Source organism: Dendrobates tinctorius, unplaced genomic scaffold, assembly GCF_039654945.1.
Source record: "Dendrobates tinctorius isolate UK_male_01 unplaced genomic scaffold, ASM3965494v1 ptg000032l, whole genome shotgun sequence".
NCBI classification, from domain to species: domain Eukaryota; kingdom Metazoa; phylum Chordata; class Amphibia; order Anura; family Dendrobatidae; genus Dendrobates; species Dendrobates tinctorius.
Window position 1 is genome coordinate 6,682,105 of NW_027361700.1, and position 24,177 is coordinate 6,706,281.

The 24,177-nt window shown below is 48.4% G+C and overlaps 1 protein-coding gene across 1 annotated transcript in view; it reads left to right on the top strand.

Annotated features, from left to right (window-relative positions):
• KAT2A (lysine acetyltransferase 2A) overlaps positions 1-24,177 on the top strand; it is a 73,890-nt gene that overhangs the window by 40,253 nt on the left and 9,460 nt on the right. Inside the window, exons 9-12 of the mRNA XM_073572350.1 lie at positions 4,285-4,421; positions 6,816-7,024; positions 7,105-7,231; positions 7,580-7,690. Of these exons, the coding sequence (XP_073428451.1) occupies positions 4,285-4,421; positions 6,816-7,024; positions 7,105-7,231; positions 7,580-7,690 (584 nt within the window). The remainder of the gene's footprint in view (positions 1-4,284; positions 4,422-6,815; positions 7,025-7,104; positions 7,232-7,579; positions 7,691-24,177) is intronic.

A 24,177-nucleotide genomic window follows, 5' to 3' on the forward strand; every position in this document is an offset into this window, starting at 1 on the left:
CATTCTAGGCTGAGTGTGACCGCATTCGTCAGATGCGACCGATAAGCAACTTGAGCCTGGGCTGAGACCCGAATGGGAGACCAGCCTGCGCTCGCAGGTCCGGGGTCATGCACAAAATTCACTGGCGTAATGGTAATCTTCTGCCGCTCAGTCTCTAGTGGAATAGTACGTCCAGTATCATAGCACACAATAGCCATGCAGTCGATGGTGTATTAGTTACCCCTTGCGGCTGTCTTCTGTGTCACGATCCACTCTACGTCCGCCCACGTACATTGGACATGTTCAAACTTGCCATATGGCGTCTGCCTGGTAGAAGTTTTCACTCGCACGTCTTGCCTTGGAGATCTGACTTTGTCTCACGGCTGTTGTAGTCTCTGCTATCGCAGATCCATACCTTGATTCTCGGCGGAGCGGGACTCGACCATTGCTTCACATATAATGATTCGGGAGCCTCGGCATAGCAAATGCTTCCATATCTCCTGCTCGCAAGCAATCCGGACACTGGCATCACACTGCTCTAAGCAGAATGATGAGCGGTTTCTGTCCCTTCACTTCTGCAGTATTTGGGATGGGTTTCCAGCTGGATAAGAAGTCAAATCTGTGTGACCCGGCAATTTTCTGCGGTGGCTCAGTGGATAAAGAAGCTGACCACAACTCGCAGATCCAGTAGTTGGAACCCTGTCGCACAACAGAGAGTAGAGTTTACTCTCCCTCTGATTCCAGGCCTACTGTTCTACTGTCAAAAGAATTGACTGGTCAGAATATGCTTTAATACAGACTGCGTGGTACGGCTTACCATACGTGAAGCTATTATTCTATCCCAGGCCCAGACCACAACACAGAAGCCGTTATTCTGCCTAATGTCGTCAGGTGCCTAGACCGCACCGCAACACAGAGCGGCTGTCTCCTATATCCTTCTCTGGGTTCTCTCCACGCTGATTTGTTCACAGGTTACTTAGAGCCGTTGACAGCTATGCTATATCCGCTATCCAGGCTTCAGACGCAACACCTACCAGGTATAGTGGTTGAAATGGCCGTATTACTGTGGAGACGTGTCCGAGGTTGACTGCTCCAATGGTACTGGTGTTCAGTACCGTATTCAGGTGAGTCACACGACCTCGTATTCAAGTTCCTCGCGTCCTATTGCAGCATTATTCTATCCTTATCGAGCATTTGGATAGTCCGCTACCAGACATGGTTAGTCAATACACGCCATCTTTCCGGTAATTCAACCTTACCCGAGGTCGAGCGACTATACCGGCCCGGCTCTATTGTCCCATTGGCAGATGAGTCAGGAGCGTCCTCTCTCACGTTCCTCAGGGTCCTTTGCAGCGTCTGCCTAGCGCCCGTATAATCACCACTCTAGATGAGGTGACGGCATTTATTACCTCCAGCGGGCTGCAGCTGTGCTTTCAAGTCTCTTTCATGTGAGTCTATGTTTCAGCTGCTTATTTCATAGTCAATAACATCTGTGGTCTATTAGCAGTTAAACGTCAAAGGCTACCAGGTCCAAACGGAGGGGATCTCTGTACCACAGGGCGGATCTCAGTAGCAACATATCTGTAGACTCCACCTTCAGGTAGGTCAGACACTTTCATGTCAGGTACGGATGGTTGAGGTTTACTGTAGCATGATCTGGATCCTAGGGGTGAGTTACTCCACAAGAGTTTTGTCCCACCTTCTGTCCAGTTACAGTACTGTCTGCAGTCTAGCTTTACTGCCCGGTGTGTTACGCCTATCATTAAGGTTTGGCTAATAGTAGTTTATAGGTTCTAGTATGTCCCAAGGGCCTTCGAACTACCACATTACCTAAGCTCCTTATTTGTCGGAACTTACCTATGCTTTCTTACAGACACCGGATAAAGCCTCCAGCGGATCACAGATGTGACTTTTGGCCGTGACTGGGGCAAGTATCTCACCTCAGACAGGAGTGGGATCTCACTCTGCGCAAGTATCGACCAGGGTAGAAAGCTGCTCCAGTCTTGGATCTAAGGAGGAGTATGGTGATAACATGTTTATTATTTCAGCCGGAATTGTATCTTTTTTCTGTGTTCTTCGGGCACGTGTTGTTTTAGACTTAGGCACGCGGTTCTACACACTGTAATCCTCTCCCTACTCCGGAGGGTCCAGGATGGATTTGGCCGCTTACATCGTCATAAGAATTGACCTTCCTTTCATCAGCCTAATTGTCTTTCTGGGGTCTATTTGGGCTACCTAGAGCCAACTTTCTTTGCAGTTGCCATACTTCATGTTTTGCCGTTGACTTTCCTGGCTCGACTGTTCGTTGTTATAAGTCTAGCTAGGCTAATTTTTTCTGTATTCTCCCTCATCCCTGTATGTGGGGTTTATCTTTCCCTTGATCTCAGTCTGAAGGGGCATCCAGTAGTTTTCAGTCTACCTGCTTAATCGAGCGATCAGTTGTCTCTTCATAGCCAACCGGTGCCTACATTGCAGCGATGAGATCCAGGTTATCCCCTGGTTCCATTCAGTATGGTTTCAGTGTTCGGTTCTTTAACAGGTTCTCAGGGCCTGCTTTCAGAGCTTGTCATATTCTCATGGAACAGACTTCAGCCGTTTCCAAATAAGGAGGCGCCCCGGTGTATCTTTTTCTCCTGAGCGCTTCACAAATTAGACTACTTCTGCGACTACGAACCCTCCGGTTCAAAGTTCTCTGCTACGGCCTTTACTCGCCCAGACGTTCTGCTCTCAGGGATACCAACGTCGAATTCACACAGTAGTTAGCAGGATCAACCTTCAAAGCACCCGCCGCTATAGCGTGTCCTGCCTTAGCTTCCTCTAGTGTGGTGACGTTCTATGGACGCGCGGCCTAGTTTGCTCAGAGAATTCTTTCTTGAGACCGGTCGGTAGATTTGACCATTCCTACTGTCCAAAAAATTTTTCCTTGCAGGGAGACAGTTTTTCGCCTAATCGTTCCCATCTAAGGGTCCAGTTGGCTTTCTGTTCATGAGCGAAATTATGCCCATCTAGGTCCCTCACCAATTTTCCGTTCCTTCCATGTAGCTCCAATAGACCAAATTATTAAAGAGATCACCGGAAGGACAAGCGCTCCCTTTCCTCAGTCTCAGCCTTGTCGTTTCTTCGGTGCTTCTTCCTCTGCATGACGTTTGGAGATCTAGGATTGAGCCCATCCTTGTTTTTCAGGAAGGAAATTTCTTCGTTTAACATTTACCTTCTGTGAATCGCAGGATTTTTCCTTATTCAAGGAAGCTCTTATCCAGTTCCTGATTCTTCAAGGCTTTGGCGATGTCCGCTTTTGCATGAACGGGTTCATTTCCCCGTTTTAGTTGGTATCTTTCTCTTTCAGACTCTCAACCACTCCTGGGGTCTTACAGAGTCTGTAACAGCTGTGGTGCACTTCCTGTGGATCAAGGGTCCACTCTCCGTCATTCTGAATTCCTTTTCTTTCATCCACCTCGGACTTTCCCTTCATGACGCCCCTCATCAGGCTACGTGGCCACAGCAACGGTACTTCTCAAGCTCAGGCTTGAAGTGTAGAGTTCCTTGGGCCTTCAGGTTAGACTTCTATTCGAGGAAACTGGTCGGCATTAGTAGGGTTGCCGGCCCAGGAAGGACTGCGTTCTTTTCAGTATGACGCACTCATACCGGGCAGTGTGTGTCCTCCTGACGGTACTCTTGGGGTCTTCGTCGGGCACCTTTGCAGTGCCATGATATGTTCCCCACAGGTCCATAAGATTTTCAAAGCCCATGCCTAGCTTCGGCAAGTACCGATCGGGGTAAAAAAGACCTTGCAGGTGACGAGGGTGACTTCCTCGTCCGGATGGAGTTATTTGCTGTTCCCTCTCCTTGGGGACTGCTTTGGGACGTCCCATGGTTCCTGTGTCCTCCAATAAGGCGATAGAGAAAACAGGATTTTTAGTTGATTACCGTAAAATCTGTTTCTCTGAGCCTTCATTGGGGGACACAGCACCCTCCCAAGTTGAACAGCTCGGTTTACTGTATAATATTGTTAGTGTGGATTTGTGTTTCTGTGGTTTTTATATAATTACAGATTGCTTCTCCTACTGCTTTCTCACTAACTGAACATCCTACTTCATGTCAGTGGGGTGTACACTGCGGAGGAGGAGCTAACTTTTTTTCTGCATAGTGTCAGCCTCCTAGTGGCAGCAGCATACACCCATGGTTCCTGTGTCCCCCAATGAAGGCTCGGAGAAACAGATTTTACGGTAAGCAACTAAAAATGCTGTTTTTGTTTCCCTCAAGTCAGTTACTTTCCTGCTAATTAACAGTCATTATTTTCTGCAGGGGAAAAAAGGAAACTTTCAGATAGCCTGACTCTGGAGGACGCTAAAAGAATCCGCGTGATGGGTGATATTCCCATGGAGTTGGTGAATGAAGTGATGCTGACCATCACTGATCCAGCTGCCATGCTGGGCCCTGATGTAAGCTGTGTTATTGTATATCTAAAAAGATATGAGCTTGAGATTTGATTTAAATTAGAAATGCAGCGGTACATATGGTATATACTGTACATCATAAGCTCAAGACTGGAAGGATCGAGATCTTCCTGCTTAGATTACCTTCAAGCAGAATTATCAGCAGGATTTCGCCATCAAACCATATTTACATGTAGCTCTTTCAAAGACCAGTCCAGAAATGCCTCTACATGACTAATCCGTTCCTCTGTTACTGAGAAATCGGTGTTTCATTTGATATGTACAGGAGACTGAAGATCTGAAACCTGTATCACTCCAGCTTAATTTAGCCACCAGGGCTGTCTCCTCCTTGATTGACAGACTTTATGCTGTGTGACAAGGCAAAGGAGCTGTCAGTCAAGCATTCAGCGCTGTGCGGAGAATAGAGCTGGAGTGACAGAGGCTTCTGCTTTACGATACCTCTTCCTCATTTGCATACTAACACAAATGCTGATTTCTCAATAACGGGCGTAACGGACTGTAAATGTATTGCTGGACTTGTCTGTGAAATAGGCCTGTTTTCACACATCAGTTTTTTTCGTCAGTTAAAATCCGCTAAAATGGCGCACAACTGATCCGTTCCTGTACTGACCACAACGTTTGGCACCGGACCGTTGTTTTAACGGATCCGTCGAAGGAAGAATTTTAAAGGAACCGCAGAGAGAGAGAGAACTTTTTCAGACGCCAGAACTGAGTTTAGGGTTAAATTTCCAACACAGGCATTTCTCCTGGGCATGCGCAATAGAAAATGCGGATCCGGACGGGGGAAAAAAATATTTCATTGTCCATCCTGTCCGCTCAGCGGACGGCAAAATCTTGGCGGATCCGTAAAATAACTGATCGAACAGATGACCATCCGTCAAGATCCGCCGTTAATACAAGTCAATGGGGGGAAAAAACGGATCCGCCAAGAAAAATGGCTGATCCGTTTTTTTTGCAAAACGGCGGATTTTGACTGATGTGGAAAAACGGATGTGTGAAACAGGCCATAGTTACGTGCACGTACAAATAGTTTGGAAGGTAAAATCCTATTGACTGACTCCTTTTAACCTTCCTTTACTTGTGCTGTGTATGGAACAGGCTTAGAAGTGTGCTAGTTAGTTTATACAGCTGATACATGTGTGTAATTGATGTAATTCCCTTTAGCCAGTTACACCTTTATATTTTGCTGTAGGACCATCTATGCCAGGGGTCTCAAACTCTGCAGAGTAAATGGGCCGCACATAAAAAAAAATTTGAGCTGGCTGTCTGCTTTCCTTTCAAACTTAATACACCTCATCCACACATGGCTCCGCTCCACTCCATCCGCTCCGTCCACACGCGGCTCCGCTCCGTCCACACGCGGCTCCGCTCCGTCCACCTCGTACGCACGCGGCTCCGCTCCGTCCACCTCGTACGCACGCGGCTCCGCTCCGTCCACCTCGTACGCACGCGGCTCCGCTCCGTCCACCTCGTACGCACGCGGCTCCGCTCCGTCCTCCTCGTACGCACGCGGCTCCGCTCCGTCCACCCTGTAAACCCCTCCTGACCCCACACACAAACTTACCTTCATCCAGCACCATGACAACCAGCACAGACAGCAGCGTCCTGCATACACTGAGGCCCCTGATCATGTGACCCCTGACTCCTCAACCTCCTGTGTCCTCATCCCAGGTCCTGTGCACACAGAACAGCCATCGCGAATGCGCACCTTCCCCCTTCTACCTGCCTCAGGGAATGAGACGTGGTGCACCACGGGCCGCAGATACCTGCCTCAAGGTCCGCGTGTTTGAGACCTCTAATCTATGTAATGAAGCTGCGCAATTGTGATGTGATAGTGGTTTGTTTTGGCAGACGAGGTCTAATAAAGATCTGTCATTTTGATACTCCTATTATGTCCTACCACAATCTTGATGCAATATTTCAATTTAGGCCACATGCACACATTCAGTATTTGGTGACTTTTTTTACCACGGTATTTGTAAGCCAAAACCCAGGAGTGGGTGAAAAATGCAGAAGTGGTGCAAATGTTTCTATTTGTGTGCGTGTGTGGCCTTTAGTCAAATATTTCCTGGAGAATTGTTGAGAGGGGGGGCTTTAAGAGAGACTGCTAAAATTTAAATCATTTGCATCCCCTAATTTAAATACCTTCTAAAGAATAAAAAGAGGACAAGCAAAATTATCAGTGTTTGTAAAAATCTGGACTTTCGAAATAGTATGTTATGTATCACACGTGGATTTGAGAAAATTAAAAAAAAAAAAAGGCAAAGATATTATGCTTTGGTCATCTCCTCACCACAAAAAATGATATAAGTAGTTGTTGGTAATACAGTTCATCTTCTTTGAGTGTTTATCATTCAGCATTTCTTTACCTTATGACAGACAAGCCTACTGTCTGCTAATGCAGCCCGCGATGAGACTGCTCGCTTAGAGGAACGCAGAGGGATCATAGAGTTTCATGTGATTGGGAACTCTCTGTCTCAGAAGTCAAATAAGAAGATCCTCATGTGGCTTGTTGGGTTGCAGAATGTCTTCTCCCATCAGCTTCCCCGAATGCCCAAAGAGTACATCACCCGGCTGGTGTTTGACCCGTAAGTCTCGTTTTTGGATGTTCCAAACAAACATTCTAATGAGGAGCAAGATGTTATAAGTGTGTTGTTTTACATTGTAGAAAGCACAAAACTCTGGCTCTTATTAAAGATGGACGTGTTATTGGGGGCATCTGCTTCCGAATGTTCCCCACCCAAGGCTTTACAGAAATCGTGTTCTGTGCAGTGACGTCTAATGAACAAGTCAAGGTCTGTATTACCTTTTATTCTTATTTGATATCTCCCTCAAAGCATGGGGTGGGGAGATCACTTCTGGGAACCCCTTTATATCCAAGGTTCAGAAGCTGCGATGCAAGAAGTTAATTACTGGGGTCTTAACACTAGTGACTATGTTATATCCTCCATATCATTGACTTAGGAACGCCAGTCGAACATCCATTCATATTTCTGCTTCTTGGACCCCTTCCCCTCCCTGCAAACATCACATGAAGTTCTGCTAGACAGAACCCTAAAATTTTGAAGCAAGTTACGCTAAGGATAGATTGGGGGGGGAAAGAGACCCCCATCTAATTTAGTCTTGTCCTATTTATTTTTCAGGGATATGGAACGCATTTAATGAACCATCTGAAGGAATACCACATTAAGCACAACATCCTGTACTTCCTTACCTATGCAGACGAATATGCTATTGGCTATTTTAAAAAGCAGGTGATTTTCTTTGTTCCTTACAGGGAATGAATAGCTTATATTGTTTACTAAAAACATGATGGTGATATACACTGCTCAAAAAATAAAGGGAACACATAAACAACACAGTGTAACTCCAGGTCAGTCACACTTCTCTGAATTCATCCTGTCCAGTTATGAAGCCACACTGATTGTGAATCAATATATCCTGCTGTTGTGCAAATGGAACAGACCACAGGTAGAAATGATAGGCAATTAGTAAGACAACTTCTATAAAGGAGTGGTTTTACAGGTGGTGACCAAAAAAATTTCTCTGTTCTCATCCTTTTTTGGCTGTTGTTTTGGTCACTTTTGCTTTGTCATTGCTCTCACCCCTAGAGGTACAGTAGCATGAGGCAGTGTCTACAACCCACAGAAGTTGCTCAGGTAATGCAGTTCATCCAGGATGGCACATCAATGCTAGGTGTGGCAAGAAGGGTAGCTCTGTCTGTCAGCACAGTGTCCAGAGCATGGAGAAACTGCAGTACACCAGGAGATGTGGAGGGGGCCGTAGGAAGGGAACAACCCTGCAACAGGTCTCCTTTGTGCAAGGAGGAGCAGTGCCAGAGCCCTGCAAAATGACCTCCAGCAGGCCACTATCGCCCATGTGTCTGCTGAAACTGTCAGAATCAGACTCCATGAGGGTGGTATCAGAGCCCAACACCATGTAGGGCGATTGGCATTTGCCAGAGAACACAAAGATTGGCAGATTCGATATTGGCGACCTGTTCTTTTCACGCATGAGAGCATGTTCACACTGAGCACTTGTGACAGAGTCTGGAGATGCCATGGAGATCGATCTGCTGCCTGCAACATCCTCCAGCATGACCAGTTTGGCAGTGGGTCAATAAGGGTGTGGGATGCATTTTTTTTGGAAGGCTGCACAGCCCTCCATGTGCTAAGCAGAGGTACCCTGACTGCCATTAGGTACTGTGATGAAATCTTCAGAATGCTTGTGAGACCATATGTAGGTGCACTGGGCCTTGGGTTCATCCTGATGCATGACAATGCTAGGCCTCATGTGGCTTAAGTGTGTCAGCAGTTTCTGCATGATGAAGGCATTGATGTTATGGACTAGCAGGCCCGATCCCCAGACCTAAATCCCATCGAGCACATCTGGGACATCATATTTCGTTCCATACACCAACACCACATTGCACCACAGACTGTCCATGAGGTGACTGATGCTATAATCCAGGTCTGGGAAGAGATTCCTCAGGAGAACATCTCTAGCCTCATCAGGGCCATGCCCAGGCGATGTAAGTAGGGCATAACAGGGACGTGGAGGTTACGCTACTGAACATCATTTTCCCGTCTCCCATGACGGCACACATGAGATAGGGGATCCGCCCAGTCAGGACAGGAACCCTACTGAAGATAAAAGGGCGGTACCTCTCCCTCACTTCAGTTGGGTTTTCTGTCCTGACAGGGACCTGTGTGCTGAAGACTGCGGTCAGGGAAAGCATACCTGACCGCCCCCCGTGCCTGTGCGCTGGGCGTCGGGGGTGGAAGCGCCGTCCGCGGGTCTCCCGGGGGCTCAGCGTCCGAGTGGGCGTCAGCGCAGCACGGTTGGGTCCAGGGGCTCTTCCGTGCCTGCCGAGCCACCCTCCTCCCTCTGCCGGCATTCAGTTCATCCAGGAGGGGTGGCCGCTTCCGGGTTGCGCCCCTCTGACGTCACACGCAAGGCACGCTGGGAATGGGCGTGCCCGCGTGATGTTGGGGGCGGCGCCGGATCAAATATGACGGCGCCCATGAAAAAAACACCAGCCGGCAAAAAATCATCCCGCCGGCGTGGCAGGGAGGGGAGGGGCTGTCAATGGGCACCGGAGGAGACTGAGAGTGCAGTGGATCCCTCTTAAAAAGAGGGATGACCACAGAAGACGCACTCATGCCTAAAACTTCACAGATGGAAGTGGGGCAAGAAGAGCAGCAGCAGGAGCTCTCGCCAGATGCCTTGCCGAGCTGCCAGCATACCAGAAGTAGCTGCTCGAGTAGTGGAAGCGGCAGTCGTAGATGTGACCGGCATGACTCTATGACATCCAGAAAAAAAGGTCACGAGTGCATCTGATGAGCCTCCGAGATCGGTACCCTTGATTAACAGCGGTGGTGAGTGATCTACGTGAATGTCACCCTTATGGTAACGGGGTTCCATTTTTTCTGTTTGATCACTAGGGGTCGAGGAAGTCTAGCGGCAAAACAAAGAATAGAGAATGCGCCCTATGCAGAAACCCGCTGGCAGTTCAGTGGCAGAAAGATCTCTGCGCTGACTGTATAAACAAAACCATACGGGATGAGACCCCTGACTTTGACTAGCCTTAGGGCTATAATACAAGAGGTGAAAGCCTCCCTAAAGGCAGCCCTCAAAAAGACAGATAAAAGCCGCAAAAGGGATTCTGAGTCAGAGGCCTCGCTAGTGCAGGAAGGTCGGGAAAAATCCCTGTCCCCCTCCACCTCTTCTTCCTCTACTCGGTCCTCAGAATCCTCCTTGGACAGCGATATAGGGGGCCGTCCGTGTTTCCCACCAGAGGACGTGGAAAAGCTGGTCAAAACTGTCAGGTCCACAATGGGCCTTAAGGAGGAAAAGACGCCTAAGTCATTGGAGGATGTTATGTTTGGAGGGCTGGAGGAAAGGAAAAAACACACCTTCTCTGTAAATTATAAGATAGGGGCCTTAATTGACAGAAATGGGGAAAAAACGGAGAGGTCGGGGGGCCTTACCTTCTACATCAAAAAGGAGGTACCCATTCGAACAAAGACTCAGAAACTTGGGAAAAATCCCAAAAATTGATGGTGCCGTAGCTAAAGCCTCTAAAAAGGTATCCCTACCATTAGAGGACTCTTTCCTGAAACATATCTGGGAAGCATCAGCAGGTGGATTAAAACTGGCAATAGCTGGTACTTGGACCGCCTGTGCCCTCATGGTCTGGCTACAACAAATAGAGGACCAGATCAGGGATAAAGCTCCTAGGGACGAAATACTGTCTAATCTGACAATGGTACACGGAGCAGCTGCTTTCCTAGCAGACGCCTTGGCAGATTCCGCGAGATTAACAGCTAGACCGGTGAGCTTGTCAAATGTGGCAAGTCGAGCCCTGTGGCTTAAAGGGTGTCGGGGGGGGGGGGGGGGATTTGCCATAGAAACATAGATTGTGTTCAATTCCATGTGACGGCCAATTCCTCTTCGGAAAAAAAAACTAGAGGAAATTTTGGAACATGCAGGGGATAGGAAGAAAAGCTTTCCCCGATTTCCGGGAGAACCCAAAAAGCAGCCCTTTCAGAGGAGAAGATTTAACAGGGATTGAGATAGGAAAAATTGGGACTTTAAAGAAAAGAGCCCGATCCTCTATCTGTTTACAGGGCCCTCTACTTCCTCCCAAAAATCTCCCCAATGACGTCAGGTCGGAGGTAGGGGGAAGGCTTTCTCTCTTCCTTCCTGCCTGGGCAAATATCTCCCCAGTACATGGGTCCTAAGCATAATCAAGGACGGTTTAAAAATAAAATTCTCCCGTCCGCCCAGGCAAACCTTTTATAATAACACCCCGAAGGAAAGCCCAAGAGCAACAATTGGCCCTTGAGATTGAAGTCTTGGGACTAGTGCAAAAACAAGTCCTACAGGAAGTCCCAGTTCAAGAAGAAGGAAGGGGGCTTTACTCCCCCCCCCTCTTTTTAATACAAAACAAAAACCAGATGGCTCTTGGAGGACCATAGTCAACCTGAGGAGACTCAATCAGTTGCTAGACAATTGCTCTTTCAAAATGGAGTCATTACGGCCACAAAAATCTTGTTCCAGCACTGCCTCATGACAATGATAGACTTAAAAGATGCCTACTATCATATCCCAATCCATCGGGAGTATCGAAAGTACTTGAGAGTAGTGCTCTATGTCTAAGGTCAGGTCAATCACTACCGATATGCAGCCTTTCCGTTCGGCCTGTCTACAGCCCCCAGAGTTTTCACCAAAGTGAGACCCATTGCACACACCAAGTGAAGGAAGTGATATCAACTCTAATAGGGCTGGGTTGGGTAGTAAACATCCCCAAGTCGAGATTAACACCAGTAAAAGTGCAATCCTTCCTAGGGTTAATACTGGACTCCGAGCGACAGTGCTGCCTCCTACCAGAGAACAAAGTGACCAAGATGAGGGGCCTAGCTCGCACAGCAATACAAAGGCCGGCTATGACACTGAGGAACGCAATGTCCCTTTTAGGCTCGTTGACATCATGCATACCCGCGGTAGCATGGGCCCAGTACCACTTAAGACAACTACAGTGGGAAGTTCGGTCAGCACAGGCGAACTATGTCTCTCCATGGCTGTAAGAGATTCCCTACTCTGGTGGACTGTAGAAGGGCATCTAGCAGCCGGTGTCCCGTGGCAGAAACCAGCCGAGGACACCATTACAACCGACGCGAGTGCCACAGGGTGGGGAGCATACCTGAGATCCCACTCAATACAGGGAACCTGGTCCTCGCTAGAAAAGGATCATGGTTCAAATGTAAAAGAACTATGGGCAGTAGAGAAAGCCGTGAAACATTTTCTCCCCTTGCTTCAGGGCCGCCACACTTGAGTCATGACGGAAAATCGTGCAGTGGTAGCCTACATCAACCACCAAGGGGGAACAGGTTTTCCAACAAATAGTTCAAGCTTGGGGCAAACCGGAAATAGACCTGTTCGCCACCTCACGCAACAGGAGGGTCAGGAAGTTCTGCTCACTGAATCCAAAAGAATACCCCTTTGCAGTAGATGCCGTACAAATACCCTGGAAGTTCTTCTTAGCCTACATGTGTGTGTCCCCCCCCCCCCCCCCCCCCCCCATATCAATGATCCCGGTAGTAGTCCGTAAAGTCAGGGAGGATCGAGCGAGAATAATTCTTTACAGCTCCGTTTTGGCCGAGGAGGCCTTGGTTCTCCCTTCTGAGACTCATGTCAGTGACAGATCCATGGATCTTACCGGAGGTTCCAGACCTGCTTTCCCAGGGACCAGTGGTCTACTCAGGTGAAGGGCTTCCATTTGGCAGCCTGGAATTTGAGAGGGCGCTGCTGAGTCGCCAGGGATTCTCACCAGGGTTAGTCTCCACCCTGTTGAAGAGTAGGAAACCTATAACATCCCAAATCTATGGTAGAACGTGGAAAAAGTTCCTAGACTTCCTGGGGGAACCTTTTAGGGGATGTAGCTACAGTGGGGACCTATCCTAGGCAACTCGGGTTAGCCACTAACACCCTCAAAGTCAAAGTCTCAGCTCTGGGGGCCCTATATAACTGCAACCTAACATCCAATAGGTGGGTGTCCCTGTTCATAAATTTCTGTAGTAGGTCGAGGCCGGTCATTATCCCAAAGATACCACCCTGGGATCTGAATCTAGTCTTGGAGGCTTTAACCAAAGATCCCTTTGAACTATTACAAGAGCTATCACCAAAACTACTCACACTTAAAACTGTATTAATGGTAGCCTTAACATCGGCCTGTAGAGTGAGCGACGTACAAGCTCTATATGCCCTCCATATACGCAGGTTTTGGATGACTGAGTGGTTCTAAGACCAGACCCGGCCTACCTCCCCAAGGTAGTCCTCAAGTTTCATAGAACTCAGGAGATCTCCTTACCATCATTTTGTAATGATCCTAGAAACCCTGGGGAGCAAAAGTTTCATACATTGGATGTAAGGAGGGCCATATTACAATAATATGTCAGTGACTAGTCAGTGGAGGAAAGATCAGTCCTTTCAGGGTAGTAGAAAAGGGTACGGGGTAGCTAAGAGTACCATTGCCAGATGGATCAGGGAGGCCATTATGTTATCCTACTCTGCAAGTGGCGCTCCGGTTCCAGAAGACATCAAGGCTCACTCTACCAGAGCAGTGGCTACCTCCTGGGCACAGAAGGCTGAGGTATTGATCGAGCAGATTTGTAAAGCTGCTACTTGGTCCTCACCTTCAACCTTTTTTAAGCACCACCGACTTGATCTATCTTCCTCTACTGACCTATCCTTTGGTAGAAGGGTGCTACAAGCGGTGGTCCCTCCCTAAGGTGTCTTATTCTACGAAAGTCTCTCATGTGTGCCGTCATGGGAGACAGGAAAACACCAAGGTTACTTTCCGGTAGCCGGTTTTTCGGGAGCCCATGACGGCACCTGTATATTCCCCCCCCCCCCCCCCCCTCCTTATCACTCCTTTGGTGTACACTATAGTTTGGGTGATTTTTTTTTTTAGTTAAATATAATGTGATAGTTTTAACATGTGTACTAACCCGGGGGGCCTCTCATGATCTGTAAACCAACTGAAGCGAGGGAGAGGTACCGCCCTTTTATCTTCAGTAGGGTTCCTGTCCTGACTGGGCAGATCCCCTCGCTCATGTGTGCCGTCATGGGCTCAGGAAAAACTGGCTACCGGTAAGTAACCTTGGTGTTTCCTTGTCTTGAGGCATTTCCACTGAAGTTGGATAATCCTGTAATTTGATTTTCCACTGTGATTTTGAGTGTTATTGCAAATCCAGACCTCCATGGGATATCAATTTATTTTTTTTCTAATTCGTTTATTAAACACCCACAAACAGATGTACACATTTTGTAAATAACCAATGCAATGTATAAACGATCATCATACTATCTGGAAAGTGAGAAAACCAACAAGTTTGCATATTGTTATTTGTACAGATCTCAATTTCACAGGTCCTCACTCTCTTGCGAGGCCTATGGATAATCTAGGAGTAGTTTCAAGAACCCATTATTCATCTATACAGATGTTTGGCTATGCATAACCCAGAATGATACATTACAACCAACATATCTAACATAATACAAAAAAACTACTACTCCTACCCTGCTGCCAAAACAACCTCCATAGCACTGATGACATTATAAACCTATAAAGTATAAGTCAATATATTCTTCACTACAGCTATTATGCTAATAACAGACCACTATCTACGTGTTGTTATAGTAAGGTGAGATGTATTCCATACATCCCAAATTTTATTAAACTTCCCCAAGCAACCCCTATTCTGGTACAGTGTCCGATGGGATATTAATTTTAATTTACATTGATCATTTTTATGTTTTATTATTTTCAATGCGTTCCAGTATGTAACGAATAAAGATTTGCAACTGGAATATTTTTAGTGATATCTAGGGTTTGGTATTTTAGTGTTCCCTTGAATTTTTTTTTTGAGCAGTGTATAATTCTTTTTAATTTCTGTTTTTGTACATGATAATGGAGTCAGCTATGTAGAATGATCTGCTGTTAACAGCATAATATAATAATAATAATAATTTCAGAAATGCTTTACAATCAGCCACATGGAGCATTTTACAGGATCTGGCTCAGTTATCTGAGAGTATTTTAGGTGCGTATGTGTGATCTAATTTCTTATGACAGCCAGTTGATACATTTCAAGGGTAAACACATTACATGGGTGTGCTAGTCAGTTTTTTTTTTTTTTTTTTGTTTTACTGTAGTTTACTATTGGAGGTTGTATCTGCATTCTTACCATCAATCCGAGGGTGCTTTTAATTACCGTATATACTCGAGTATGAGCTGACCCGAGTATAAGCCGAGGCACCTAATTTTGCCACGGAAAACTGGGTAAGCTTATTGACTCGAGTATAATCCGGGTATGCATTGTCCCCTCATCCCTATCCTGCTCTGTGTGGCTCCCCCCATCCTGCCCTGTTCTGTGTGGCTCCCCCCGTCCTATCCTGCTCTGTGTGGCTTCCCTCGTTGTATGCATGGCTTCCCTGGTCCCCTGTCCCATCTTGTATGTAAGGCTGGGTTCCTCCATCGCATCTTTGTATGCTTGGCTCCATCCTCCTCGCATCGTCATTGCACGTCCCTGCATCTTCGTTGTCCCGGAGCGGCAGCTCTTCCTGTGCTCAGTGGTCACGTGGTACCGCTCAATAAGGTAATGAATATGCGCTCCATGCCTATGGGAGTGGAGATACGTGCATATTCATTACCTTAATGAGCGGTACCACGGGATGCTCAGCACAGGGGAAGAGCTGCTGGCGCCGGGACAACGGAGATGCAGGGACGTTCAGCAAGGGCGCAAGGAGGGTGAGAATGACGTCACAGCCGCCGGGTCCTGCCGCTGCTCGCCCTCCCCCTTCGGCTTTCTGGACAATGACTCCTGTACAAGCCGAGGGTGGGGGGGGGGGGGGGAGATCATGTTTTCAGCACAAAACAATGTGCTGAAAATCTCGGCTTATACACAAGTATATACGGTAGTTCTGGTGGTTCCTATCTTCCCATTTAAAATATAGGCTTATCAGCCTGGGAGAGGCATAGTTTGAGAAGTACTAGAGTAGGTACCCATAGTGCATTTCATATCTCATATATTCAATGTTTGCATATATTTTACCCCTTATAGAGTGCTGCTGTGCTCACTGTAATACATAGATATACCTCTCTCATGACAGCCAGTTCGTTCATTTGAAGGATAAAGAGTAGTGATGAGCGAGTATACTCGTTACTCGAGATTTCCCGAGCTTGCTCGGGTGATTGAGTATTTTGGCGTGCTCGGAGATTTAGTTTGTGTCGCCATAGCTGCATGATTTGTGGCTGCTAGACAGCCTGAATACAAGTGGAGATTCTCTAACAAACAGGCAATCCCCACATGTATTCAGGCTGGCTAGCAGCCACAAATCGTGCAGCTATGGCGACACAAACTAAATCTCCGAGCACATCCAAATACTCGGAGACCACCCGAACATGGTCGAGTATACTCACTCATCACTACTCGAGATATACAAGGAGAGGAACCATCTCCAGTGAAGAAAAAAATGGGGAACGCCTGGACATTTCACACAGATGTGTGACTGTAGCCATCCTGTGATAATAGAGGAACTTGATTTTAGTATAACTCATTTGAAAGGAATGGGCAAGAAAAGAAAAAACATAAACCGCTTTTTAAAATATATGTTAAGTATTAAGGTTTATTTTTTTAGCAAGGTAAGGTAAAAGTTTCAATGTAGTGTGATGGACTCAACGTCTTGTTGTTGTTCCGCTCCCTTTATATCCTCTTGAGCTTTACTATCGAATTGCAACAATTGGCTGCTATTAGCGCCATTCCTCTGCCCAACAAGGGATCACATTTCCATAATGGTGGCGATCAAATGATTTTAGACTACTAAAGAGAAATAGATGATTATTGCATATATGCTCTAAAGCAATAAATGAAAGCTTGGTAAAACGGGGAAGTTAGAATGCAATGTTTTTATCTATCATGATCACATCTGAAAACTGCAGTCTGGTAACCACCAGTGGAGGCACTTTGTGGACGTGTGACCTTGTTCCTAATCCCATTTTCTCCTACGCCTCATTGGGGGACACAGACAGTGGGTGTTGTGCTGCTGGCCACTTGGAGGACACTTAAGTAAACAAGAAAAAAAGTTGGCTCCTCCCCTGCAGTATACACCCTCTCGCTGGCTGAGATTTCTCCAGTTCTTTTGTTAGGGTACTGTTACACGTAGCGATGCACCAGCGATCCCGACAGCGATGCACCAGCGATCCATATTGTTAAGTGGTCGCTAGTGAGCTGCCGCACAGGCAGATCTCACCAGCGACATGGCAGTGGTCGGGGGTCGCTACTTACCTGTCAGACGAGGCGATCTTGACGTCCTCCCGCACACGTCGCTCGTCAGCGCCACAGGAAGCCCAGCAGGAATCGGCAGACGAGAAATGGGCCAGGCCGTTCTCGCGCGATCAACGATCATCGCGGGGGAGATGGTCGGAGGTGTCACATGTAGCGATATCGCTAGCAATATCGCTGCTACGTCACAAAACCAGTGACGTTACAGCGATATTGCTAGCGATATCGCTACGTGTAAAGGGCCCTTTAGTGTCTGTAGGAGGCACTTGGGTCTGGTTTCAGACCCCACCGTTTTTATTTTATTTTTGAATTTTCTGTAAATTTTTATTTTTTAATTAACGGAGTGAAGGGGCGACAGTTCCTTTCTACGACCCGCTCTCCCCCGAACCAACAACAGGCAAGCACGCGGAGTATACCTCCCCGTACACTTTCCTGCGACGAATGGGGCTGATTCCTCTGACGATGGTTCCCTTACGGTCGGTACTCCACGGATACAAGGGCAAGCGCAACAGGACGTAGCACAGGAGTGCATGGAGAAGGACGTGAACAGCTCTTTTTCGGATGCCCTGAATCGGCCCCAGAGCTTTCCATCCCCCTACCACAGGGTGGATCGATTGAGCAATACCCCTTTAAGACCTCCTCCTGCTCTGCTACATCGCCCGGACTATGAGACAGCTGGAAGACCCCGGACAGCGACGACCTGCCTGAGCACAGGAGTGGAGGTATGGGGTCGAGTCCTGCCCCCCGGGAGAAGCGCTGACTTAACGTCAGCGGCGGTGCACCGGCGCCCCATCGCAGCGCTCGGGTAGGCCAAAAATGTAGTCCCCGGCTTTTCTGGCCTGCTAGGCCGCAATTTGAATGGCGCCGCCCCCTCCCCGCCCCCGGCGCCTACCGCGGGTAGGCCAAAATTTAGTCCCTGGCTTTTCTGGCTTACTAGTCCGCAATTTGATTAGCGCCGCCCACGCTAACGTCACCGCCCCTTCCTCTTGGCGCCTCTCATTGCTTACGAGACGCGCAATTGCTAATCTCGGGGGCCATGTCTTCAGCTGCCGTTAACCCTTTCAAGAGCGCTATGCCTGCTCTGGACAGCCGGATACCGGGTAACACCACAGGACCACCGTTTTATCTCCCGGGGGACACAGCACAGGACCGTGGGTAAGCTGCGTCTGCCCTCAGATTAAAGCTTAACCCCTTCCCGGCACATTCCCTGCAGCTGCAGACAGACTCTGCCGTTAACCCTTTGAGGAGCGCTATGCCTCAATCAAAGGAGGCTAAATGGGCTGTTAAGAAGTACACTGCGTTTTTTACCATGTGTACACTTGCAAGTCTGCCTTACCCAGTGCACAGACTAATCCGTTATGCATGGACTGCGACCCGGACTGTGCCCTGACCTGCGCTCCAATGTCCCTCGCTGCCGCTGCTGACGGGCCTCCTGCGTTTAGTACCCCTGAGTGGGCTGTGTCCCTGTCAGTCAGTGGAGTCTCTGACCCAGGCTATATTCACCCTCCAGGAGGACTCTTTAAGTCAGAAAGCGCCCTTACCTCCCGAGGAGGGCTCTGGCGTTGGCCGGGAACCGTGCACCAGCAGGTGCCATACTCGTCCAAGGGATGGTCAGGTCTCTAGAAAGCGGACCCATGTCGTGTCCTCTAGTCACGTTTGCGCCTCAACATCGGCGACTCCTGTCTCTCGCTCGCCCTCACCTGAGGTTCACAGCAAGCACGACCCTGAATTCGAATCTGACACGTCAGCCCTTCAGAATCCCCCAACTGATCAAGAGTCGCTTGATTCTCTTATAGAATCAGTCAACAGGATTCTGAGTTTGGATGAGGAAAATATTCCCGCTCCAGCACTCCCTATCTCATTTAAGAAAACCTAGCGTGTGTGCAGGTTATTTACCAGTCGTCCAGAAACATAGGGATCGGCCACATGAGCGGTTCACAGGGCAAAAGTCTACTCAGGCTAAATACCATTTTCGTCCAGACCTAATGACCCTCCTGTATCGCGTCTTGCTTCTAAAATGCTCCTATCTGTTTCTGAGGGTTCCTCAGTCAGAAAACCCTTCCGATTGTCAAATTGACTACCTTGCCCGTTCAGTTTTTTGAAGCTTCAGGAGCAGCGTTTTTTTCCATCTTTCACGGCAATTTGGGTCACTAAGGCAATGGCCGCTTGGGCAGAAGTCTTGATTCCTTCCTTCCTGGGCACCAGTCTTCCTCCAGAGGCAACCACTGTCGCCAGGCAGATAATTCACGCAGCTGACTTTGTAGTAGACGCTTCTTTTGATGCCGCCAATTGCGCGACTCAAACTGCCGCTAATGCGATCTCCATTAGAAGAGCCCTATGGCTCTGCGGCTGGCGGGCGGATGCCGCATCTAAAAGATCATTGACTTCTCTCCCCTTTCAAATGGGTCGTCTTTTTGGAGAGAAACTGGACCAGCTCATTTCTGATACTACCGGGGGGGGGGAAAGTAAATTCCTTCCTCAACAAAAGGGGCTGTTCGGCCGTTTCGCAACCAACAGCCAACGTGTTTTCGATCTTCTCACAACAATTCCGGTTGGTCCTCCTCTACCTTCTCTTCTGGATCAGGTCGGTCCCCGCGAGGAGACAGAGGCTCCCAGGTCTCATAGAGACCTACCGCTCTTGGAAACCCAGGCCTAGGGCTTCTGGGATCTAGGGGAGCCAGATCTCATAGATCTACCCAATGACGACAAGTGGGTCAGGGAGCTGGTGTCCTCCAGATACAAGATAGAATTTTCTTCTCCCCCTCAAACTCGGTTTTGCCTTTCCTCTTCACCCAAGAGAGACAAGAGCCTTCCTTCAGGCTGTTCAGGCTCTGCTAAGGGTCGGAGTTATCATTCCGGTCCCTCATCACGAAAGATTCAAGGGGTTCCCCCATACTCTGGAACTCCCTGCCGCAACACATCAGACTCTCACCATCAACGGAAACCTGCAAGAAGAACCTGAAGACCCACCTGTTCCGGCAAGCCTACAGCCTGCAATGATCCTCCGTCTACTGAACCACCGCACGACCTGCTCTACCCCCTCCTACTGTATCCTCACCCATCCCTGTAGACTGGGAGCCCTTGGGGGCAGGGTCCCCTCTCCTTATGTACTTGTGCGTCCCTTGTCTTACACTTGTTTATTTTTCTTGTATATATTACACTTGTCTATTATTCCCCTTTTGACATGTAAAGCCCCATGGAATAAATGGCGCTATATAAATGCATAATAATAATAATTATATTCAAACCTTTTTTTGTGGTTCCAAAAAAGGACAGGACGATGCGACCCATTCTGGATCTCAAACTGTTAAATCAGTTTGTCAAGGTACGGCGATTCCGAATGGAATCTCTCAGATCAGTTGTCGCTTCCATAGTAAAAGGAGAGTTCCTAGCACCCATCGACATCAAGGACGCTTACCTTCACATTCCGATCTGCCCGTCCAACTAGCAGTTCCTGCGTTTTGCAATTCACGAGGAACACTTCAGTTCGTTGCCTTGCTCTTCAGACTCGCCACCGCCCCCAGGGTCTTTACCAAGGTCATGACGGCTGTCATGGCCATTCTCCACTCTCGGGGAGCGGTGGTGTTACCGTATCTGGACGATCTCCCCATCAAGGGTCCGTCCCTTCCAGCCTGCGAGGAATCCATGGATAACAGTAAATACACTTTCTCGCCTGGGGTGGAAGATAAACTTTGAAAAGTCTTTCCCAAAACCAGCTCAGCAGATTTCCCTTTTAGAAATGATCTTGGACACTTCCCGCGGGTTGGTCATTCTCCCTCCAGGAGAGACCCAAGCCTTACAACAGGCAGCGCGGACTCTTTCCCGACCGGTTTCTCACCATTCGTTTCAGCATGAGAGTTCTCGGAAAGATGGTGGCAGCGATGGAAGCTGTTCCATTTGCACAGTTCCACCTCCGTCCCTTACAACATGCGTTGCTGTTAGCTTGGGACAAGAACCCGTTCTACCTGGACCGTCGGATCTGTCCCTGCGGGTCAGGCAAGCCCTCAGGTGGTGGACACTGAGGTCCTCCCTGAATCAAGGGAGGTCTTTTCTCCCAGTAAGATGGTTGGTAGTACCGACACAAGTCTCCTCGGCTGGGGTGCGGTCTTAAGTTGCCACGCGGCACAGGGTCATTGGTCAACCTGAGAGTCACGTCTCCCCATCAACATTTTGGAGATATGAGCGATCAGATTAGCTCTACGGAGTTTCCACCATCTCCTCGCAGGTCACCCCATCAGGATCCAATCTGACAATGCCACGGCTGTAGCGTATATCAACCGCCAGGGAGGTACACGGGGCAGGATGCCGTGCATGAACTGAGTCACATCCTCCATTGGCCGAGTGTAGAAAATTGGGCGGCAGATTTTCTCAGTCGCCAAGGCATTGCCTCGGGGAAGTGGTCTCTTCATCCGGAAGTCTTTCAGCACATTTGATATCGTTGGGAGACTCCGGATGTGGATCTCGGGGCCTCAAGACTAAGCAACAAGGTTCCTCGGTTCATTGCCCGATCTCGCGATCCATACGCCTTCGGAGCGGACGCCCTAGTTCTGCCATGGCACCGGATCCGGCTCCCGTACATCTTCCCTCCTCTTCCCTCGCTTCCAAGGGTCATCAAGATCAGAGCGGAGGGAGTACCAGTGATCCTAGGCGTGCCAGATTGGCTGCGCTGAGCAGAACTAATACAACTAGTCGCCGATGTCCCCTGGCGACTTCCAGATCGCATGGATCTACACTCGCAGGGCCCGATTTACCACCAGAACTCCAGGGCGCTGTCTTTGACGGCGTGGCCGTTGAATCCTGGATTTTAGCACGGGCAGGGTTCTCTCACAACTTGATTTCCACCATGATTAGTGCTAGGAAGCCTGTGCATTTATCATCGCACCTGGAAAACCTTCTTTTTGTGGTGCAAGGATCATGGTCGATCACCTCTGGTGTTTTTTTTCCATTCCGGCCATAGTGCAATTCCTTTAATCTGGATTAAAATCGGGCCTCGCGCTTAGCTCACTCAAGGGCCAAATTTCGGCCTTGTCAGTGCTTTTCCAACGCAAAATTGCCACCAAACTTCAGGTCAAGATGTTCATTCAGAGAGTTTCCCATGTGGCGCCTCCTTATAGAAGGCCATTGGAATCATGGGACCTTAACCTGGTTCTCGGGGCCTTACAGGAGGCTCCTTTCGAACCGCTGCAGGATGTGTCACTGTCCGTCCTCTCTTGGAAGGTGGTCTTTCTAGTGGCAATTGCGTCAATCAGACGAGTTTTGGAATTGGCAGCCCTGTCCTGCCGTTCTCCGTTCCTGAATTTTCATCAGGAAAAGGTAGTTCTCAGGACGTCCCCGTCCTTCCTGCCCAAGGTCGTCTCCTCTTTCCATCTCAACGAGGAACTTGTTTTGCCTTTCTTTTTGTCCGGCGCCAGTCCATCGCATTGAGAAGGCCCTCCACACCCTGGATGTGGTTAGAGTGCTGAGACGGTACATCTCGCGGACGGCTCCTTTCCACAAGTCAGATGCCCTGTCCCTGCTTCCATAGGGGCATAGGAAGGGGTCTAGCCATGTCAAAAGCAACGCTAGCCAGGTGGATTCGCTTGGCGATTCGGGAGTCCTACCGTATCAGGAACGTGCCTGTCCCATTGGGGATTAAGGCGCATTCTACCCGGTCAGTGGGCGCCTCTTCGGCTATTCGGCACCAGGCCTCGGCAGAACAGGTCTGCAACGCTGCGACTTGGTCCAGTCTGCATACTTTTTACAAAACATTACCAAATTCATTCTCAGGCCTGTCTGCAAGGCGACTTGATCCAGCATGCATACCTTTACAAACATTGCCTAATTCATTCTCAGGCCTCTGCGGATGCATCTCTCGGCAGACACAGCCTGCAATCGGCAGTACCTCAGTGTTGACTCAGTGGTACATGGGGTATTAGCAGATGTATGCTCCCCACCCAGGGACTGCTTTAGGACATCCCACTGTCTGTCTCCCAATGAGGCGTAGGAGAAATAGGGATTTGTGTATTCACCATAAAATCTTTTTCTCCGAGCCAATCGTTGGGGGACGCAGCACCCACCCTGTTTAGCCTATTGGCTCACTGTAGCATTCTTAGGCTTTGACTTAGTTATGGTTATTATTGACTCTTTATGCTCCTACTGCTTTTTTTCACCGGACTGGAGAAATCTCAGCCAGCGAGAGGGTGTATACTGCAGGGGAGGAGCTAACTTTTTTTCTGGTTTACTTAGTGTCCTCCTAGTGGCCAGCAGCATAACACCCACTGTCTGTGTCTCCCAATGATTGGCTCGGAGAAAAGTATTTTACGGTGAGTACACAAAAATCCCTATTTTAACTCCGATTTTCTTGGAAAGGCTGTAGGGTTTTTAGTGAAGGAGTCGGTCTCTGAGGCTACCTGTGGTTCGGGCAGCATCAATCCTGTGATGTGTACAGTTTAATTTACCATAAAATATAATGAATTAGTAAATTGTGAAATTTTTAGTTAAAAAAAGCACAGCAAGTCTGCCATTTGTGCTTTGGGTTCCGCTTTTACGGCATTCACTATGCAGTAACCCCCGAAGGGACACTAATCTACAAGCCCTTGATCAAGGGTAATAAACACTGCAATACTTGTGTGGTTGTGGTTCAGTCAGCGATCTCCTATTATGCCCAGTCTTTGAAGTTCGGGCCAGTCATTTCACAGGCAAGTGTATGCCCCAGTATAACACAATAAGCACCTGCTGTGTATGAAGTAGGCTCCATCATCTTCTGAGCCTAAGGGGTGTAAATAAGAGGGTTATCTGCTCTGGACGGTCCCTTTTTGTTTTTATGGAGAAGACTTTTATGATAAGCTCATCTCTTCCTATGGAGCCCTCACTATTCCATTTACTGCCATTTTAATGGACCCGAGTGCATAGAC